The sequence below is a fragment of the Papio anubis genome, chromosome 13 (genome assembly GCF_008728515.1).
Source record: "Papio anubis isolate 15944 chromosome 13, Panubis1.0, whole genome shotgun sequence".
Taxonomy (NCBI): domain Eukaryota; kingdom Metazoa; phylum Chordata; class Mammalia; order Primates; family Cercopithecidae; genus Papio; species Papio anubis.
The window spans coordinates 79,271,890-79,287,677 of NC_044988.1; the positions used below are offsets into that span (position 1 = coordinate 79,271,890).

The 15,788-nt window shown below is 41.5% G+C and overlaps 1 protein-coding gene across 8 annotated transcripts in view; it reads left to right on the plus strand.

Annotated features, from left to right (window-relative positions):
* The window catches only part of PALM2AKAP2 (PALM2 and AKAP2 fusion), a 538,968-nt gene that overhangs the window by 371,787 nt on the left and 151,393 nt on the right, over positions 1–15,788 (plus strand). For all 8 annotated transcript variants that reach the window (XM_031654861.1, XM_021927808.2, XM_031654859.1 and 5 more), the window contains one exon: positions 13,276–13,361. In XM_031654861.1, coding sequence (XP_031510721.1) covers positions 13,276–13,361 — 86 coding nt within the window. The remainder of the gene's footprint in view (positions 1–13,275; positions 13,362–15,788) is intronic.

Below are 15,788 nucleotides of genomic sequence, written 5' to 3' on the forward strand. Positions count from 1 at the left end.
GAGAAATAACTGGCCAAATCTCAACGTGATGGCTCCCTGTGCAGACAATCCAGTGAGGAAGAGAGCTAACTCCATTCTTTCTGTCATGATCAAGCAAGATGATTTCCCAGTGGGTCAATCTTTTGCCTATAAAATGGGGTTGATATGATTTTGTCCAAGAAGAAGTCTGGTTTAGGAAAAGCAGAGGCATTCTTGTCTCCTTCAGTCCCAGCTTAGTGGCTACTGACTGTGAGATCTTGACAACTTATTTTCCAACTCAGAGCTTCATGTCTCTCATTGAAACCTAAAAGGCCAGGCTCCAGACTTCCTCAAAGTTCCTTGGCTGTGTCTATGACAGTAGGCTGATGAGGGTAGAGGCAGGGGTGTGATGAGGAAGAGGATAACCAGGTTGGATAGGAAGGCTGGAAGGCTGAGAAGGGTCCACCAAAGTTCCAGCAAACAAAAATGAACACTCAATAGCCATGGAGGGCTCCTCACCATGTCCTCTCCATAAGCCAGGCTACATAGGTCATCATCTGTGATCTTTTTTTTTTTTCTGAATTGTTTGTTTGTGGCTCAGCTCTTCCTAATACAGTCCTTTCTGACCGGAGAAGGGGAGTGGAGAGTGGGTGGCATGTGCCTGTAGTCTCAACTACTCAGGAGACTAAGGTGGGAGGATTGCTCGAGCCCAGGCATTCAAGACTGCAGTGAGTTATGATTGCACCACTGCCCTCCAGCCTGCGTGACAGTGAGACCCTGTCTCAAAAAAAAAAAGAAAAAGAAAAAGAAAAAGATAGTCCATTCTAGCTGCCCAATATGCATGACCTTGTGAGATAGTAAGAACCATGACCAGGAAAAGGCCATGTCATCCATCAGGTGACTTTGTAGAGGAGGCTTCTGCCCTGATGGGAAAGTAGCTTAGGCAGCCTTGAGGCCCCTTCCACTTCAATTTGGGAAATATTTAATGAGCTCCTACTATGTGCCAGCCCAGGCTGTGCTGACTAAGGCCTGGGGTGGGACAGCAGGGAGGGAGGACAGTCCTATCTTCAAAGTGCTCAGGGTCTGACTGGGCCTGGTGGCTCACGCCTATAATCTCAGCACTTTGGGAGGCTGAGGTGGGTCCATCACCTGAGATCAGGAGTTGGAGACCAGCCTGGCCAACATGGCAAAATCCCATCTCTACTAAAAATACAAAAATCGGCTGGGCTTGGTGGCATGTGCCTGTAATCCCAACTACATGAGAGGCTGGGGCAGGAGGATCACTTGAACCTGGGAGGTGGAGATTACAGTGAACCAAGATCGCACCAAGATCACACCACTACACCACTCGAGCCTGCGTGACAAAGCAAGATTCTGTCTCAAAAACAAAAAACCAAAAACAAAACAAAACAAGATAAAACTGTGTCTTGCAGGGTCTGCACCACCCAGCACACTGCAGCTTCTACGTCTAGTGACTCAAGTCATGCCCCACGTGGTTCCTGCCTCTCCAGTTTAGGGGGATGGACTGAGGCCTGGGACCATCTGTTCCCAGTGCCCTCCGCCTTCTCTCTTGTAGCATTCTTCTTTTCTCCTTTGGCACTCTCTGAAGTTCCTGTCGCCCAAACCTGCCTGCCCAGAACTAACACTTCTCATTTAACAGACACTTGGATGAGACTAACTGTGTATAGGCTCAGTCCTGCCCACAGGTGCTTTGTCCTGAGAGTAAGTGGCCCGCTGAAGCAGTAATGTGAACAACAGAGAAAACACCGTAATTGATCACATGTCAGGGCTCTCCCTGCCCAGGCCCTAATCTACATGTGCTTCCGCTAAATGACGGGCCAACTCTACTGAGATGATTAAGTGAGGTTCACCTAGCAGAGCGGTGGAGATGGAGATGGTCCACATCCTGTGGGCTGAACTAAGTACATCCACCATGGAGGCTATGCTGCGCAGCAGAAGGCTGAGACCCAGGATCCCCTGTGTACTTAGCTTACACAACTTTCAGTGTAGATTATTTCTATTCCCTTTCCTTTATTGGTTTAAGAATGGGTTTATGCTGTATTTTTGATCAGTGAGACTTTGGGGGTCAGCTTTGGTGAGGGCTAGAGGGTGTTTTGGGGAAGGCTTCTTTATTCTTTTTTTTTTTTTTTTGTTTTTGTTTGAGACGGAGTCTCAGGCTGGAGTGCAGTGGCACTATCTCAGCTCACTGCAAGCTCCGCTTCCCAGGTTCACACCATTCTCCTGCCTCAGCCTCCCGAGTAGATGGGACTACAAGCGCCCGCCACCACGCCCAGCTAAGTTTTTGTATTTTTAATAGAGATAGGGTTTCACCATATTAGCCAGGATGGTCTCAATCTCCTGATCTTGTGATCTGCCCGCCTCGGCCTCCCAAAGTGTTGGGATTACAGGCGTGAGCCACCGCGCCCCGGCAGCTTCTTTATTCTTAAAAAGGGAGGAGAGGAGAATACTCCCTTTTCCTATCTCTGAACATTTTCATGACACATGGAACTGCCGTGTCCATCTTGGGACATCAGAGGAAAGCCAAGAGAATTGCAGAGAGGTCAAACTGAAGCCATCAGGCCATTGAGCCACTGAATTAGCCACCTCTGGTGCCATACTACCTTGGGACTTGTTACATGAGCCAATGAATCCTCTGTTGTTTAATGCTCCATTAAATAATCTTTCTACTACCTGCAGGTGAAAGCATACTAAATGATACAGCATGTATCTATTGTTTCAGTACCAACTGTTCCCACAGTTGGTCTCAGCCTCTTGTATCTCTCAAAATCTGAGCATCAACAAATGCCAAGAAATTCTAGAATTTCAAGATATGTATTTTTGTACAACATGATTCTTAGTACAAGCCAACAACATCATCTGGTATTTAACATAAGAAACGGAGGTCTGTTTCTAGGCTGGAACTTTGGGGTTTTAGTGAGGTATGACACTATATTGTACTTATTGGCAGATTTAATGAGTTTTCAAGGGGAGTTTTGACTATGGGAACTTCTGCCTTTTCTCTTTAGAAGCTAATCCTTTACTAAGATGCTACTGTAGGGAACTGAAAGGAACTTTCCCTTTCACCCTGTGAAGGTTCACTGAAAGACCAACTCACGAAAGGCAGATTAATTGGTGGAAAGATATATAAATTTATTTAACATGTGCATGGAAGCCTTCAGAAGGAATCCCCAAAGATATAGGGGAAATTGTCCATTTTTATACATAGGTTCAACAAAGTTTGGACAGCCATGTGGATCTAAAAAGGGTATGATCTAATGTTAATAGAGTGAGGAAACCCAGCAAGGCCTGTCTGTCTAGATTCTTCTTGAGCATGCATCCTCTGAGCATGCATTCCTTCCTTCCGAGTGTGAGGCAGGACCCCCTCTGGAATGGGGGTCTTATGACTTACAGTCAAATTAGGTAGGTCAGATAATTTCTTCATGGCCAGTTGTTACACAGAAAGCTGGTGGGAAATTTCAAGTTATACCTGTAGGTTTCATGGCTGGCTCTGGGGAGAAAGGGTTCTGGTTTCTATGACTCTGCCTTGGGGAACAGGGATTCTAGTTTCTATGGCTAGCCCTGGGGGAGAATGAGACTGAGAGACAGGAGGACAGAAGAATGTCAGAGAAAAACTGTTGTTTCTGAGGTTTTCATTTTAGGATATGTTTTCTGAGTCGCAACACAACTAAACCATGCAACTGGGCACAGGGGAAACAGGGAGTGGCCCAAAAGAAGTAGAAAGTATGAGCCTTTTAAGACCAGCCTGGGCAACATGGTGAAACCTCATCTCTACAAAATTAATAATACTACTAATAATTACATTTATTTAATAAAAAAAGAAAAAGAAAGTGTGGGCCATTATAACCTGGTTGAGGAGACAAAACTTAAATGGCAGTATTGATTTTGAGGCTAGAACACAGCAAATTTATGCAAAGGAGTCTCTATCATGGGACTTGGAGGTTGATGGGGAAAGTGAGTCTGGAAGGACTCCTTCTTCTCATGAGGCTGGGCTAGGCTATGCTGGTGTAATAAACAAACCCCAATCCTGTGGCTTCAAACAATAGCAGTTTAGTTCTCGTTCATACTACATGGCCAAGGTGGGTTGCTTGTGTCTCTGGGCTGCATTGCCCTTACACTGGGGCTCAGGCTGACAGAAATGCCACTATCTGGGATTGCCAGTTACTGTGGTAGAGGGGCAGGGTCATGTGACCAGTTCTGGCCAATGGGTGTGGACAGCAGAGACATCTATTACTTCTGGGCTGGAGCATTTAACTGCTGATGTAGGACACCTTGCTGCCCACACCCATTGGCCAGAACTGGTCACATGACTTCACCAACTCTAAGGAGGCCAGGAAGTGAAATCCTGTTACATGTCTGCAAGGAGAAAGAACTGGGAATATTTGCGTGAGCGGTATTAATGGCCACCAGTCACCCTGTTTGTCCAATGATCCATCTAAAATCTGTGTGGACAATGAGCAAGAACAAATTTCCACTCTCTTGCACATTCGGGTCCATTCACATGTCTTTCTTGCTTACTGTGTTTTCACCTGGTGGTGCCTGGTGATTCCAGGGAGTGTAGGTACAGTCAGTGTCCTTCCATGCAGTGCTACTCTCTCCCTCTGAGGCTCTGACCCTTTACTTTTACTTTTATTTAATTTTTAGTACTAACTAAGGTCAGAGCTAAGGAAGTCACCCAGTGATTTTTTCTGGAATGCCGTCCATTACTGCTTCACCAGGTCTCTTTAGCCGCCTGACACCTTCATTGCTTAGTGTCACATTGTCTCCCTTTGTTCAAAGATGCAAAGTTATTTTGTCTACAGATTACTCTACTCAAACCCTCGTGTCTTCCTGCTACCAGCCCAAATCCCTCTCCCTGCAGATCCTCTTGTGTGTCCCTGGCTTCTCCAGCCGGGGCCTGAACTCAGCTCCTTTATTTTGGTGGCACACCCCTGTCTGCCCTCACATGTACTCTTCCCAACAGAAGTTAGTACAGAGAGGGCAGCCATGTAAGTCAACAGAGCACGCCCTGTGAATGGAGACACAGATGTTGGTGCTAGGGAATTGGAAGCCTGGGCTGATGGACTTATTCCTCTGACTATACAGCTAGGCGAGAAGGTGTGTAAAAAGCAATAAAAAAAATTTTATGGCAGTTGATTTCATTTATTCCTGAGAGGTCTTTATAAAACTGTCCCTGATGGACTATTTATAAACGTAATATCAGCCACAAGTAGACAGATCTCAATTTCTCCTATTGCAGGGAAATGCAAACTTATTCTCTTCTGGGTGAAAGATGCTATTTTTTTCCTCAAGGTTTGGTCTTGTATTTTAAAAATGGAATAAAAGCTGTAGTATGTTGCTAGGGATTATAGGAATAATATAAATCTAATTTCTCTTCTCAAAGACATTATAAAATAATTTCAGCAAAGGGAGAAGAGGAATGTAAGAGGAAAATGGCTGTTTGAAAGTACAGTATGTAGAAGTATAAAATATATATTTCCTTCTATATTTAGATAGAATATACAATTTATATATATTATACATACAATATGTATTATAATATATATTATATATAGAATATATAGTTAGTATAACAATATATATGGAATACTTAACAACAATATATATAAAACAACAATATATGGAAAACTTAAATTTATAAAACACTTAAATATATTTTAAAATACTGAAGTATATTTATAGAATATATAAATTCTATATTTCTCTCTATATATATTCCATATATCTCTATATAGAATATATAAATGTATATATGTATAGAATATGTATAATTTTTATCTGTATAGAATGTATATGTGAATTTATGTATGGAGAGAATATATATAGGATTTATATATATTTTTATAATATGTATATACATTTTTCCCCAAGTTCTTAGGTCAGTTTCTTTATATAGTTTCTTCCCCTACAACCAGAGGAAACTATGTTTGTATAACTAATAATAGAAATACATCAACCTAGAATATCTGTCTTTTACAATTGAACATCTAAGCTGTGCAAATGTTGGTACTATAGTTATAAACCATGGATCTTAGTCAAGGGGAACCTCTTCTCAGGAACTCAAACATGAAAGCAGATGTTAAAAGCCATTGCTAAAATTCTAGAGCTGAGAGGATTACAAATCAGCATTCTAAGCTATCCTCCTACCCACTGGTCCAATGCATTACATGTTGGTGGAATGGAAATCACCATTTTGGAAAAGGGAAGTGGCATTTTCAGATGCATAAACATCTTCCTATAAAGAAGTGTCTGCCGTTTTCTATCTCCAAGTTCTCAAGATGACAGGGTCTCCTGCCCCTTGGTATCCAAATAAAATTGGCCTGTAGTCTACTGTGTACAGTATGTGGGTTAAGTGCTTTCTCCAAGATTCTTAGTGTTGTGTCCTTCTTAGACTCCACATTCTCAGGGAGCTCCAATGGGCACACAGCTGCTCTCTTCTTTCCCTCCCCAAGTCCAAGTGTGGGACGACATTCAGCTTCCAACAGACAACTCTAGCACAAGATACTGGTGTAGAACAGATCTCCACCGTAGGTACGAGAGTGAGGGAAGAATTACATCATGACACAGCATAATAAATACTTTAAAATGAATTTGTAACCATTGCTGTTCTGAAAAGTCCTTTTTAGGCTGGGCATGGTGGCTCACGCCTGTAATCCCAACACTTTGGGAGACTGAGGTGGTTGGATCACTGGCGTTCCGGAGTTCAAGACTGACCTGACCAACATGGCAAAACCCCATCTCTACTAAAAATACAAAAATTAGCCAAGCGTGGTGGCAGGTGCCCGCAATCCCAGCTACTTGGGAGGCTGAGACATGAGAATTGCTTATGCCTGAGAGATAGAGGTTGCACTGAGCTGAGATAGTGCCACTGCACTCCAGCCTGGGTGACAGAGTGAGCCTCTGTCTCAAAAAAAGAAAGAAAGAAAGGAAGGAAGGAAGGAAGGAAGGAAGGAAGGAAGGAAGGAAGGAAGGAAGGAAGGAAGGAAGGAAGGAAGGAAGGAAGGGAAAAAGTCTTTTTTATTACCCCCTGGGAATTTCATACTGCCAATTTTTGCCCTAACTTCTTTCAATTTCTTTCCCTCTTCTAACTGCACCTCTTCCTTCTTATCTTCCTCCTGTGACGTGGGACCCACATTTTCACACCCAAATGGTCCATAGAGTTGCTTTGTTCTCCAAAATACAGTTTTCTCCTTGGAAGGAATTTTACCTCTAGCTTTTATAATAACATTTCTGTTCTCACAAACTTATCATCAGGATTAATCACATTTTTAAATTAAGATGTTATTACAAAAATATTTTAAATTAAAATGTTATTACTAAAAACTGCTAAACTAAAACATTTAGCAGAATTTGTAAGACAATAATATAAATTGCAATGACATGTTGGTGTTTTATTGGCTATTACTGCAATGATTGACAAAATAGCATTTTTAAACTAAAATGCTACATCTGTTTTCTCTCACTCTTGTTATGAAATGTTTTCTAGGCCGGGCGCGGTGGCTCACGCCTGTAATCCTTTTGGAAGGCGAGGCAGGTGAGATCTGGATCAGGAGATTCCGAGACAGTGAAACCCGTCCTCTACCTATAAAAATAGAAAAATTAGCTGGCGTGGTGACAGATCCCAACTACTTTCGGGAGGCTGAGGGCCGGGAGATAGTGAACAGGCCGAGGAAGACTTGCAGTGGCGGCAGTTGCGCCACTACATAGCCTGGGTGCAGCGGGCGAGACTCAGTCTCAAAAAGTGTTTTCTTCAACTTTCAGTGAGTCTCGCTCTGTCGTAATTTCAGGCCGTCTGGGCGGGATCTCAACTCTGCAAGCTCCGCCATCAGTCCGCTCATTCTCCTGCCTCCGCCTCCCCAGCCACTGAGCTTCCTGGCTCCTCCCTCTCGACTGAATTTTATGTGTTGCAGGCCAAAATGGGGTTCTGATGTGCTCAGGATGGTCTGGAGTCTCACGACCTCGTGATCCGCCATCTCGACCTCCCAAAGTACTGAGATGAAACCCATCTGTATGTATATTTTCAATAGCCAGAGGTGTTTTCTTGATGGAAGACTAAAATATTGAGACAACATATATTTGCCTTGTCCACATCTCCATACTATGGCCATACATAACCTTTAATAATAAAGGTAGTATTTGCCCCACAAAAACGATTGTATAATGTAGAAGAAAAATATAACCAAACTGAAATAATAAGTGAGATGAAAACCAACATAGCAGCAGATGAAACTTTTGTATATGCAGAATTATGTTTTTGCATAGTTAAGTGAAGGGTGGCCTGCCCTCCACCTGTGGGCGTTTTCTCATTAGGTGGAACAAAGACTTGAAAAATGAACACAAGAACAAAGTATGAAGAGAAGAAAAAGTGTGGGGACTGGCTCGGCATACGAAGAGGACCGTCAGCACGGTCTCTAGGTTCCCTCAGTATTTATTGATCATTGTCTTTACTATCTTAGAAAAAGAAGGAAGGAAGAAGTGGCAGGACCATAGGATCATGTTGAGAGAGAAGATCAACATTAAGACATATGAATAACGATCTCTGTGACATAGTTTAAGGAAAAATTTTTACCTTGTACCTTGACTCATGCTTGTATGTAAACATCTCTTGGCTCTTTTTGAATTGCACAAAAGAGCAGTATTTACTAACAGAGTCCCTGCTACCATCCCTAAGATTGGTTTTCTCCATCTTAATTAAATAGAGAACAACCTGTCAGGTTTTTACACAGAGATGTTTCCATTTGCCAAGGGATGACAGGAAGCTGAATGCTCTCCACCTCAACTGCAAAGGGCCCAGCTGTCTCTTATATTCAGCTGAAACTGGATCACTTTCTTCTTCCTCCTTGCTCACAAGAATAATTTCAAGATGGATTAGAGACTTAAGTATTGTTAGACCCTATTACCATAAAAATCCTAGAAGAAAACCTAATTAATACCATTTCAGGACATGAGCATGAGACAAGGACTTTCATGTCTAAAACACCAAAGCTCAGCTGACAACAAAAACCAAAATTGACAAATGGGATCTAATTAAACTAAAGAGCTTCTGCACAACAAAAATTACCATCAGAGTGAACAGGCAACCTACAAAATGGGAAAATTTTGCAATCTGCTCATCTGACAAAGGAGCTAATATCCAGAACCTACAAAAGAACTCAAAAATTTACAAAAACAAACAACCCATTAAAAAGTGGGCAAAGGATATGAACAGACATTTCTCAAAAGAAGACATTCATACAGCCAACAAACAACATGAAAAATGCTCATCATATACTTTGGCCATCAGAGAAAATCAAATCAAAAACCACAGTTGCTTCCATCTCACACCAGTTGGAAATAGCAAATCATTAAAAGTCAAGGAAACAACAGGTGCTGGAGAGGATGTGGAGAAATAGAACACTTTTACTGTTGGTGGGATTGTAAACTGGTTCAACCATTGCCAGGAAAACAATTTTGGCAATTCCTCAAGATCTAGAACTGAAGTACCATATGACCCAGCCATCCCATTGCAGGTATACCAAAGAGATTATAAATCGTACTTGCTATAAAGGTAGGCCACGTATGTTTCTTGGCATAATCTATTACGGAACTTGGAATCAGCCCAAATGTCCATCAGTGACAGAACTGGATTAAAATGTAACTTTGCCACCATGGAAATACTATGCAACCATAAAAGGATGAGTTTGTGTGTCCTTTGTGAGACATGAATGCAACTGAAACCATCATTCTCAACAAACTATCACAAGAGCATAATAATAAACACGCGTATTTCTCACTCCATAGGCCCGGGGAACTTGAACAATGAGATCACTTGGACCACTGGAAGAGAAAACATCTTTTACTGGGGCTATCATGGTGGCCCGAGAGAGGAATTACCTGAGTGCCTGATGCAATATTCGGTGTTGATAGGTGCTGACAAGTTGATGGGTGCAGCACACCAACATGGCACAAGTAGACATATGTAACAAACCTGCACATTATGCACATGTACCCTAGAACTTAAAGTATATTAAAAAAATAAAAAAAAATCCTCCTCAGCACAGATCCTTCACGGGTGTCAGGCTCAGGGACGATCAGGTCTTTCCCTTCCCACGAGGCTATAATTTCAGACTATCACATGGGGAGAAACCTTGGACAATACCTAGCTTTCCAAGGCAGAGGACCCTGTGACCTCTGTGTATGTGTCCCTGGGTACTTGAGATTAAGAGAATGGTGATGAATTTTCATGAGCTTACTGCCTTCAGGCACTTGTTTAACAGAGCGCACCCTGCACAGCCCAAAATCCTTTAAACCTTGAGTCACCACAGCACATGTCTCTTGCAAGGACAAGGTTGGGGGTAGGGTCACAGATTAACAGCATCTCAAATACAGAACAAAATGGAGTCTCTTATATCTACTTCTTTCTGTATAGACACAGTAGCAGTCTGATCTCTCTTTCTTTTCCCCACAGTTAAAGGTAAAAATACTTGACCCATAATGATTTTCATTTATAATTTTGGTTATAGATTGTATCTATTAGCTATTGTTACAATAATACTGCTTGACAAACCATCCCAAGACTCATTGGCTTTCGTTGTCATGCATATGCAGTTGGCTGGGGGTTGGTTGATCTAGACCTGGCTTGGTTTCCAGCTGCAGATTGGATCCAGATCTGCTCCCCAGGACTCTCATTCCCCTGCAGGCTGACTGGGACTTGTCCTTCTCATGCTGTAGCAGAAGTGCAAGCCTCACCTCTCAAGCCCATTTCAAACCTTTGCTTGCATTATGCCCTCTAACATCCCTTTAGCCAAAGCAAACATCAGTGAGACAGGGAAGACCATTTCTTCCACAGCAGGAGAGGAGGAGAATGAATATTTGCTGAACAGTAACTCAGACCATTACATAAGTGAAATATCATCTGATTGTCCATCATGCCCAACATCTGTGTCTCTCTGCCAGCCAAATCCAACAGGTATCAAAAGTGGCTTAAACCAGGAGGGGTTATTAGTTGGTTAAAAGCAAAGCATGTCAAGGAAATAACCTATTCATGTAGGAGAAAAACTTTTCTTCTATAAACATGCATTTAAGATAAAGCTGACAATCTCCTTGCAGCAGTTTCTTGAGAAGAAAGTGTAGGTCAAGGCACAACATTCCTCTGACCCAATTCCTGCAACCTAGTCAGAGAGAACAACTATTTGCACCATGAAATGACTTATAACCCACAGGTCTTGAGTAATTCGTTGTGCGTATATCCTATGAAATGAGGCTCTCAAGGACCCGGAATGTAAAATTAAAAAAGCAACCAGTGCTAATACATTAACATTTAATTAATTTCATTTTAGTTTATTTAAAGCATCATGTAATTTCAAGCAATTGTTACTCATTCATCACCTGTTGTTCAGTTGATTCTTACTAGAAATGCTGGAGTATAGCAATGTTACACATCTCTGGGTTCTTGATTTAGCACAGAGGCTGGTAGAGTACATGGGACAAACTAGCTCACTATCTGTTTTTGTAAATAAAGTTTTATTGGAACACACCCATGCCCATTTATTTCTATGTTGTCTGTAGCTGCTTTCACTCTACAAGGGCAGATTGAGAAGTTGCAACAGAAATGCTATGAACTCAAAGCCTAAAATATTTACTATGTGGCAAACAGAAGAAAAATGGCCAATCCTGATTGAACACAATGCTAGACAGTTGAAATTTTGGAATTTAGGTTATTCACACAGTTCTGGGATGAATATTTTCCTTGAGTTATCCTTAGATAACTATCGAAATACTTAGAGAAAAGTATTTTTTAGGAAAATCTATAATGTAAACAAATATTACACAGATAGTTTTAACCTCCTTAAGAAAATAATCTTTTTAATATGTTAGGTTATGAGCACTTATTTCCATACAGTTATTATACTAATCATAAAATTTGTATTTGCTTGTTAAAGGAGATCCTGAAAAACTCTATTAAATATTGCTTTATTAACCTTTAAGATTATTTTCCTTGCAATAAACCTATGTTTTTTTAAAAATATATACTTGCCAGTTGGGTGCAGTGGGCTCACTCCTGAAATACTAGTACTTTGGGAGGCTGAGGTGGGCACATCACCTGAGGTCAGGAGTTCGAGACCAGCCTGGACAACATGGTGAAACCATCTCTACTAAAAATACAAAAACTAGCTGGGTGTGGTGGCACACACCTGTAATCCAAGCTACTTGGGAGACTGAGGCCGGAGAATCACTTGAACCTAGGAGGGAGGTGGAGGGTTGCAGTGAGCAGATTGTGCCACTATACTCCAGCCTGGGCAACAGAACAGAACTCTCTCAAAAAGATTGTAGAATATATATATATATATAGCCATTTCTTCAAACTTTTCACGATAAGATCATTTAACTCAGCTTCCACATACATGTTCCATCGAATTAATTTCAATTTCCCACTATATTGTGTTTAAAAATATTTGAAAACTTCACACTGACCTGATCTTTCTTTGATGAAAAACAAAATCTTGTGTGTCGCGCCGGGTATACTCTTTGGAGACAATTTGGTAGCTTTAGAAGAAAGAAACATTAGCATTTCTAAAGACTTGGAGTTATTTCCAGTAGATATGTGGAGTTGAGAACACAGACAAATCTGGAGTCATATCTGTTCGGTATTGAATTAGATGTGTGTATTTCTGTGTTCTGGGATTCACTTTAAAACCCCAAATGAGACCTCAATATGAGGCCTGAACTGGAGAAAAAGAAGAGTTCATTCATGGCTGGATGTGGTGGATCACGCCTGTAATCCCAACACTGGGAGGCCAAGGCAGGCAGATCACCTGAGGTCAGGAGTTCGAGACCAGCCTGGGCAGCATGGTGAAACCCCATCTCTACTAAAAATAAAAAAATTAGCCAGGTATGGTGGCGGGCGCCTGTAATCCCATAATCCCAGCTACTTGGGAGGCTGAGGCAGGAGAATTGCTTGAACTCAGGAGGCAGAGGTTGCAGTGAGCCAAGATCATGCCATTGCACCTCAGCCTAGGCAACAAGAGTGTAACTTGGTCTCAAAAAAAAAAAAGAAGACGAAGAAGACGAAGAGTTCATCCCAGCTTTTCTCCACCCTGGGCTAGGAATAGCTCTCTACAAGATATAGGACTTAGACTATGGATTCTAAATTGGAGATTAGGTAAAAACAAAAGAAGTGCTATAGGACTACACTTCTGAAAGGAAGTTTTCCTGGTCCAGTAACTGCAAGATAGTTCAAATGAATATTGTCCTTGAGTTATCCTTAGATAACTGTCCAAATACTTAGACAAAAGTACTCACTTTTTTTTTTTTTTTCAGGAGTCGTTTGGGAGAATGTGCTGCTAAAGGGAGGTGAGTCAGCCTTGAACACCACAGAAACATCCGGCCCAGACATGACTATCAAGGTAAGGGATTCTCTTCAGGTTGATTCTCAAAGTGTATCTCTAGAGTAAAGGCAGCCTCTGGCAGGTTTTTCTGGGGGCAAAATGAACACTACCAATCCACCTTCCTGGAGTTCTCTTTCTACTCACTGAGGTCTTAGGGAGGCAACATAAGATTTTCTGAAATTTGGGATCTGGTCTACAGCCATACCACCCTGAACACATCGATCTCGTCTGAAACTTGAGATCTGGATTAGGAAACTGCTTGAAAACCAGAATCTAAGATGTGATTTCCAACGGGCCTGTCGTAGGGTCTTCAGTGAATATCTACACGTAAGCTATTTGTAAATGGTAACCCCCATGGGCACAGTGGAGCAAATCTGAAAATTCTGAGCTGAGAATTCAGCCCCACTGTGCATTGTGAGGAAAGGTCAGAGAGGCATAAAGTAGCTTTGATCTTGGCTCAAGATTTCCACTGATGTCAGTGGGAAGGCAGCACATGGCCCACTCCAGCTGAAACACTAATGGCCAAAGGTTTACAAAATGAGTCATCTGGAAATCCCCTTAACTATCACTGTTCAAATTAAATGCATCAATTTGTAATCATTGGCCAGATTAAGGAATCTGTAGCAAAAGTTATCAGAGGCTCAACCACTTCCCCTCTGTTATGGGATTAGACACAAAGGAATGGTCTTCCTCTCTTAGAACTCTGTTTACATATTAGCAAAGGATGAAGGTGGGAGGGCTTTCTAACATTCTTGCTTGAATGATTATAATTTGAATATATGCAAATTGTGAATTTTTCTTTGAAAAATAAGAAGTAATGTCTTATTTTATATAGAGCTGTAACTGGAGATATTTCTCTCCTGGATCTATTAGTAGAAGTTGTACAAAAGAATATACAGCATGGATTTAACTGTTTTCTTTCGTAATGTAAAGGTTAAACTTGTGTTGTCTATGTTACATGGCAGAGAGAGCAAGCAAATGTTACCATAGTAAAGCTAAATAGAAGATAGGATAGTAGCCTGATTAGTCAAAAAGTCAACTAATCTAAGTGGTAACTATCCAGTGCTGAAAGAACTATAACTACGTTTAGCAGAATTTGTAAGACAATAATATAAATTGCAATGATATGTTGGTGTTATATTGGCTATTGCAATGATTGACAAGTTTGAGTCTATGACCACATCAGACAAAGGAGAATGGGTGCCAATAGTAAAACCTGATGGATTTAGATTTGTTACCTCAAAATCTGTTATCATCTTGAGTATTAGTTTTTGAGATGAGTTGCTAGTGGGAGAGGAGACAGTAAGTTGCCAGTGTAGCTGCAGATGTGGTATAGACAGACATTCAAGTAGTCAGAAAGACTGGAGTTTGTTTTTATAAAGCAAATGGCATATTCTTTTTTTTTTTTTTCCCAGACGGAGTCTCACTCTGTCGCCAGGCTGAAGTGCAGTGGCGCGATCTCAGCTCACTGCAACCTCCACCTCCTGAGTTCAAACAATTCTGCTGTCTCAGCCTCCTGAGTAGCTGGGACTACAGGGTTTTTATATTTTTAGTGTAGACAGGGTTTCACCATGTTGGCCAGGATGGTCTCCATCTCTTGACCTCATGATCCGCTCACTTCGGCCTCCCAAAGTGCTGAGATTACAGGTGTGAGCCACCATGCCCGACCACAAATGGCATATTCTAATAGAAGCAAGTCTTGTGCAAATTCCATTTGATATGATTGCTACTTAACCAGGCTACTCATCCGTGGTACCAGGATCTTGACTGAAGTTGTATTTGGGTCCCTCTAATTTAGACATCATTCTCAATCTCCCTTTCTTTTACTTTTAATGAATACCTGAAAATTTCTCATAAGAAAAGAAGATTTCTTTTACCCCTGCCCTACCCCAGGAAGATTTTTCATCCATAAGAACTGAACTCATTCTGAGGAATAAATACCATACACTTTAAATAGTTGAGCAAAATAGAAATTTATTTATTTATTTATTTTGAGGCAGAGTCTTGCTCTGTCACCCAGGCTGGAGTGCAGTGGCATGATCGTGGCTCACTACAACCTCTACCTCCCAGGTTCAAGGGGTTCTCCCACTTCAGCCTCCCAAGTAGCTAGAATTACAGGCATGTGCCCCCATGCCTGGCAAATTTTCATATTTTTAGTAGAGATGAGGTTTCACCATGTTGACTAGTCTGGCCTCAAACTCCTGGCCTTATATTATCTGCCCACCTCGGCCTCCCAAAGTGCTGAGATTATAGGTGTGAGCCTCCGCACCCAGCCAGCAAAATAGAAACATATTTAAATACATCAATAAACCCCTACAAATATTGTATTTTTCCTCTCTTAATGCCAGTTCCTTCTCACTAAGGAATTTGTGAATTTTCTAGGTGGATATAACTACAGAAAATGCTTCTGTTTCTATCTTCTCCTTTAGGATTCCCAATTATGGA